Source organism: Eptatretus burgeri, chromosome 9, assembly GCF_056783735.1.
Source record: "Eptatretus burgeri isolate ZD-2024b chromosome 9, Ebu_testis_v1, whole genome shotgun sequence".
Lineage (NCBI taxonomy): Eukaryota > Metazoa > Chordata > Myxini > Myxiniformes > Myxinidae > Eptatretus > Eptatretus burgeri.
The window spans coordinates 68,054,916-68,061,784 of NC_140969.1; the positions used below are offsets into that span (position 1 = coordinate 68,054,916).

The window sequence follows — 6,869 nt, forward strand, 5'->3', positions numbered from 1 at the left end:
ACCTGCCTGTCCCGCGATCACTCCTGGCCCACAACGCCATGCCTGTGGTGCTGGACGAACGATAAAAGCAGCCCTTTGTCAGAATTACCGAGTGAAAACGTGAATCTCTCATTAGCTGTCAACAACAATTATCACCTCAATGTTCAGCCCGATATGAAAAAGAGCCAGTTAGCGTCCATAGAGCTGCTGAACGGAATGTCAAACGTCGGTGGTAAAAGGTGGGTGTCGAGCCTCCGTGCATGAATGTGTCTGTCGTAAAGAGAAAAAGGAGCTTTCCATAAGAGAAGGAATCTAAGGCATCATATTTAGAATCCCACCAGACATGGGGATGGGTCTATCCTGAACATGTATTTCAGGAAATAACTGTCTGAGTACATAGTTGTTTGTATGCATTCGTCGGATCGGATTCTGAAATCCATAGCAGTATTAAGTGTATTATCTTTTTTCACGTCAAGTGCAAACCAGGACCAGAGTGTTTCTTTCTTGGGAGTGTGTGTGTGTGTGTGTGTGTGTGTGTGTGTGTGTGTGTGTGTGTGTGTGTGTGTGTGTGTGTGTGTGTGTGTGTGTGTGTGTGTGTGTGTGTGTGTGTGTGTGTGTGTGTGTGTCGTTGATCGTTATCTCCATAATTCAGGTTTCAGAAGGTGGAACAGTCCTCTCAGGACTTGAAGTATCCACATTTGTTTCGATGAAGGATCATGATTCATGGGCAAAGTTGTGTTGTTCTCAGAGTTTTGTTCTGAGGGCTCTTTTCAGGATAGTCCTCGAACCTCCAACTATAGCTCCTTTGTAGTAATGTTCTCAGGGATGGTTTTTAATACCCCTGTGAGGTTCTTCTTTATCACTCCTGTTGCTCCGATCATCACTGGAACAATTTTGGCAGTCTTCAGCTTCCAAGATATTTTCACTTCATTTTTGATTTCCTGATACAGTATTTGGTCATTTTGTTGGTGTGTGTGTTTGTGTGTGTGTGTGTGTGTGTGTGTGTGTGTGTGTGTGTGTGTGTGTGTGTGTGTGTGTGTGTGTGTGTGTGTGTGTGTGTGTGTGTGTGTGTGTGTGTGTGTGTGTGTGTGTGTGTGTGTGTGCGCGCGCGCGCGCTGAAGAGGTGGAAATCTCTATGATCGGAGTCCAGGTGACGCCATCAGCTGTCGGAAACTCTATCAATTGCTAATAAGTTAGTAATGTTAAATTTACTTTGTAAACAACCACATGCATATGTATTATGTCCAAGAGACGGTTAATGTTGTTTTATAAAGTGTATAGTCTCTTCACCATATGTCTGTGCTTCTGTGTGTAACTCAGAGTTGTATGTCGTCGTCGTCGTCGTTATCATCTTTCAAAAGATTATTATTACCTTTGCCACCAAAGATGGACTGCGACTATGCTTTCACCCCTGTCTGTTTGTCTGGTTGTCTGTGAGCAGGATATCTCAAAAAGTTTGGATGAATTCAGATGACATTTGGTGGACAGATTGGGAATGTGACAAGGACAAATTCATTAGATTTTGGGGAAGATCCTTATCCAGAAACTAGAATTTTAAAAGTGATTCTTCATCAATAAGTGATTGGGTCAAAAACCATATATAGCATGATATCTCAAAACGTTATGGACGGATTTGGCTGAAACTTGGTGAAGGACGAAGTGAATATATTTTGGTGAAGATCTGGATCTGGATACAAGAATTTTTTAAGTGATTCTTCACCATTGAGAGATGGGGCCAAAAATGATGTATAGCGTGATATTTCAAAACGTTGTGGATGGATTAAAATGAAACTTTGTGGACAGATTGGGTGTGTGCCAAGGATAAATTGATTCGATTTTCTTGAAGATTCGGATCCGGATCTGGCCTATCAGTGGGATAGAAAATGTAAACTGTTCAGCCCGGTGGACGTATGTGCTCTACTGACTGCTGTTTTGCTATTACCCCACACATGTGAAGCAAAAAGCAATTGGTTAATGTCCGTCCATCCATCTTACAGTTTGTGATGGAAGAACAACTTATTTGAATTGAATGTTATATTTTGAACATGAATAGAAAGACAAGTTTGCCGTTTTACTGTACTACAGCTCTGAATTCATCCCTATTGCACATGTGCAGAAAGGATTGAGATATGGTCATATTTTTACTTTGTCTGCCTGTCAGGCAGTCAAACAAAATTTTATATAATTGCAAACAGGAAAGTTTTTTGTTTTTAATGACGTTATAAAGGACACAAACAACAGGCACAAATAACTAATGAAACGTGTTAGCTAGCTAGGGTGGTGCAACAGACACTGGGTAAAATGGTGGTAAAACCTGGATTAATTTATTTACGTGCCTTAAAACCTCTTAAACCTTGATTTTAATTTAATTAGAAACTTGAACACTGTAGAACACAAATTGCCTTCATAATACTTCCAAGAACCTCCAGTTTTGCAGTACTTGGATCAGTTATTTTAGGTGGTGTATGTAATTGGAGCCGTCAAGCACAGCCCCTGGGAAGTGGGCGTGGCATGTGAGAGGGTGCAGTATTGGGGTGAAGAAGAGGCCGCCGATACGGCTATGTACGATCCCAATTGACCCTGCGTTCTATGGTGGTCAATAAGGCTTCCATCTCCGAAACTGACTCAACGTTGTCTTATTACAACATGTATAAGGGTGGTGTACAAGACTGTTTCAGTAGCGCTAAACTTCCAGATTTTTTAAAAACAATCTTTACAATCATTTTTATTAAAATTTAAGTATGTACTCGAACACCGCACAGGGTTTCATGTTCTATAAACTCTCTCGTTATTATTATTCTGCCCCTCTCATCTTTGGGGATGAGATGGAGCCAAAGGGCCATACTTTTACCTCTCTTCCTCATAAAGGTTTGTTTGTGTGTGACAGGTATCATGCTAATGCTAGTAATCTACAAAGTTCACATACACAAGTTCCTGCACTTCCAGGTATCTTTCAATGACTACTCGGGTTAAAGATGCCCTCTTGCATTCCTTTCTTTATGGTCTAAATCCTGACTGGCTATCATCTATCTCTGCTTCTATAGTTTCATCATTTCTTTCCAAAATTGATTCTTAAAATCATTTTCATCACATGACTCATGAGGCTTATTGTCCTTTGCTCGGAACATTATAGGGCTTTTGGTGTCTTTGGGATCTTAATAAACACTGACAACATAAGATCATCAGCTTGGATTCCTGTTCTGTAAATTTTGTTGCAGAGGTCTGTTAGTATCCCAATGCTAATATCATTCAGGGCTTTCAGACATTCTCTTAGTATCTCATCAATTACAGATCTTTCCTTTTTTTCATCTTTTTGATCACCACACTGACTTCTACCTCAATTATCTCTGGCCCTTCTCTTCCCTCAGAAGATGCTAATAAAGGAAAGCATAAAAAAGTTTTCCTTTATTTATTTTCCCAGATTCCATCCATCCAACTTCTGCCAATCCTAAAATGTCGATATCGAGTCAACATCTCTTTCATGCAGTTGTCTATTTTGCCACTCTGGTAGAGTCTCCTCACATTCCAAGTTCACATTTTCAAGAGTTCTTGTCTCGGTTTGAGAATAGCATCATCAGATGGTAGTCTTTCTTTGGAGTTTGGGCTACCTAAATCATTCACATGGCTACTCCTACTTCCTAGCAAGTCCTCTTCTTCCCTATTCCTTTTTTACAGTTGACATTACTGCAGGGGGCCCATGTCTGCCTATATCACCACTACTATCTATGCTATGAGCTCCATGTTGCAAAATTCCATGACTAATCACAGGTAATACTTGGTGAGTACCCAGACTCTTCAAGGTGACTGGCAATTTGTCCTTAAGCATCATGACTTTGCCCGAGACATGTCACCCATCTTACTGCTGTGCCTTCTGAGCCATTGACTCTGAGTCGTGAGTTATTCTCCCCCATCCACCGGTCCAGTCTTCATGCACTTAATAGCTCTCATACGAGCCTCGACAATGTATACAAAAAGGGTAACGTCTTTTGTATAGCAGCTTACAAAGTTGATGCTGTGCAAGGGGCATCAACCTTATTACGAACCAGTGGGGAATGCTTGCACATTGCGAGCAACTACTCGGGTGCATCCTATGTGCAGACATAATAAATACAAACTTTATATATTTGATGAAGTGGATTGTGAGAGAAATTTATATTCAAGATCATTAGGTTGCAATGACATGCAAGCCAAAAGCCAAACTAAAAATGTTGCATATTCATAATTAGCTTAATTAAATAATGAGCAAAAATCTTTTTCTTTTTTTTTTAGCAATCAAGTTTTGGGCAAGTCATGTGACCCAAAATGCAATATGATTAAATATGCAATATTTGAAGTGTGCTATCTTTACTACAGTTAATAGTAATTATCAATTTGTTAATTACTGAGTACTACTAAGTAATTATTAATATTTAAAACATAGCAATACTTAAGAACATCATAGATCAGAGACAAAGACATAGGAATTACTTGTAATTGCATCCTTTCTAATGTATAAAGTCCAGTCTCCTTCGACTGTTTTAAAAGCCCATTGTGCGTGTTTTCTGCCAACAGCTAAATAACGCAAATAAATCAACAATTAGTGATTAGAATGAGCTCTTCATTTAAAAGTTTACAGCTATAGTACTTTTTAATGTAAACATGGCAAAATTTATAAAAGAAGGGGCAGAAGCTGTGCTTGTCATCGTTGCCTCGTAACCAGTTCCAGTGTCAGCTCCATTGAATACCAGCAGTGAGCAGACAGAGCCTACACCGGCTGACTCTTATTCACGGAAATTTCAGTGTACGGACAGTGTCCGACGGTTTTGTGATTTTTCCTGGGATATTGGCTTCGAGTTGCAGCAGTATGCAAAATATCAGCTTTCTACGCCACCTCGAAGGTACTAAATATTTATATCAGTGTCAGTCAGTGGTTAGGAAGAGCTTTATACATGAGATAAATGAAAATGATCCAACGCAATTAAACAATTATGATTAAATAGTGATGAGGAAGAAAAAAAAGGAAGAGACAGACAACAAAGGAGAGAAGAAAAGTGGATGATAAAATAATCCACAATATAGAATGCATGAAGATGCAAAGCAGTAGGGATCTTTAACTAGGATGACAGTTATAGCAATCTATTCCCCTTTTCAAATGAATGGAGTATTGGTACATAATGGGTTGAATGTAGAGAGGTGCAGAAATGATACTGAAACATGATGTGTGACACAGTTGTGCAACTAGCTTCTCCATATTCAGAGCTGAATGAATCTTTTAACTCTGAAGTGCCGCATATATAACTCAGGAATAAATTACTATGAAGTGTGGGGTATAAAGAAGTTACTGTATCACCGATTCTTGGCAAGATATTGATTTGAGATGGTTCAGCATCAAGAACTAGCTTCCCATCTCACAGGCCCTGACTGCATTTTCAAACCAGTAGCCTCTACTCCACTTTGAGTGGCCAGGTCCAAAGATCTTGTGGGTTGGTGGGCCAACCAGCAAGTATGGAATAACAAATCTCAATTAGGTACTGAACAACGGAACAAAAGTAGAAAAACAAATAAATTAAACAATTATTTGACAAGTTTCATCTTCACTTAAGGAAAAGATCGCCTTACAGTCTTTACCTCACTGAAAATGCTGAAATGATTCTCATGATTGTGTGATTGCAAAGACTTCCCTTGTAAAAAAAGAAAAATTCCAATGATTTTAATTGACATGGAATGGAAATCTCATGAGAATTTCTTTATACGTCTTTAGATTCAACAAAATTTTTAAAATGCCTTCACATCTAGTTTATTGATGTAAATACTGTTATGTGTTTGCCGATGGCAATAACAACTTTTATAATTTTTAAATGAGTGAAGTTGAATAACATCAACTATTTGCAAACAATTACAAATGCTGTCATGATGATGGATAAACAATGAGGATCTTGTTTGAAGATCATACAATTACCAGTTTTAAAAGAAACACAAAATGGACATGCAAAACAGACACACGACTACAAATCAGACAGTGAATGGCAAGATGAAGTCCAGTTTCCTGGCTCAACAGCAATGCATGACAACTGTTTGTGGTGCATATCTGCCTGGAGAAATCGTGGCCTTTTAACCACACTGCGTGTCTCTATGTAGTGCTCCCACGACAAACTCGCCTTTGCTGAGATCGTCTTCAATCCTTATGGAGACAAAAACAAAAGGTGCAAAGCCAGTATTTCAACGGCCATTTAAAGTTGCAACCACAAAGTATGGATTGGTACTAAATGTAGATCAGATCAGGTGGGACAGGCAGATTGCCCCCTCCCTGAAGGTCATGAGTGAGTTAGGTGGGGTTTTAATCATAATACTAGTAACATAATAATTGTCCGGAGACTATGTGGATTGTCCAATAATCTCGATGATGTTCTTTCCTTTGAGAAATAACAGTGGGTACCTCTCCTATTATGGAATTCTGACAGAATGTTCACTCACTGTGCTTACCCGCTGACGGACCTCTGGTAGCTTGTACTCATTGCCGTGTTTGAGCCTGGAGAATAACTGTATATGTATATGTATGTGTATGTATGTATGTATGTATATATATATATATATATATATATATATATATATATATATATATATATATATATATATATATATATCCAAGTTCTTCCTGAAATCTTCATTCTTTGCTCCTTTCATACTTCTTTCGACTTTTTCACATTTCTCTTTATTCATTCTAAGTCTTGATTTTTCTTTATTTCTCTCTATCTCTCTGCATAAGGAGAAGTGAATTCTTGCAGAATTTTTTTTGAATAAGGCTCACTTGACTGCACCTGGATGGGTTTGAGGGTTCAGAGTAGTGGCTGAAACCAGAATGCTATTCAGGTTCGAGCTGATGACTCCATCTTTACTTTTTGGTTATTCGA

General features: G+C 38.7%; 1 protein-coding gene across 1 annotated transcript in view; it reads right to left on the minus strand.

Annotated features, from left to right (window-relative positions):
* Positions 1-475: 475 nt before the first annotated feature.
* LOC147020284 (alpha-enolase-like) overlaps positions 476-6,869 on the minus strand; it is a 40,599-nt gene continuing 34,205 nt past the window's right edge. Inside the window, 1 exon segment of the mRNA XM_085895542.1 lies at positions 476-6,139. Within this exon segment, the coding sequence (XP_085751668.1) occupies positions 6,070-6,139 (70 nt within the window). The 3' untranslated portion in view covers positions 476-6,069.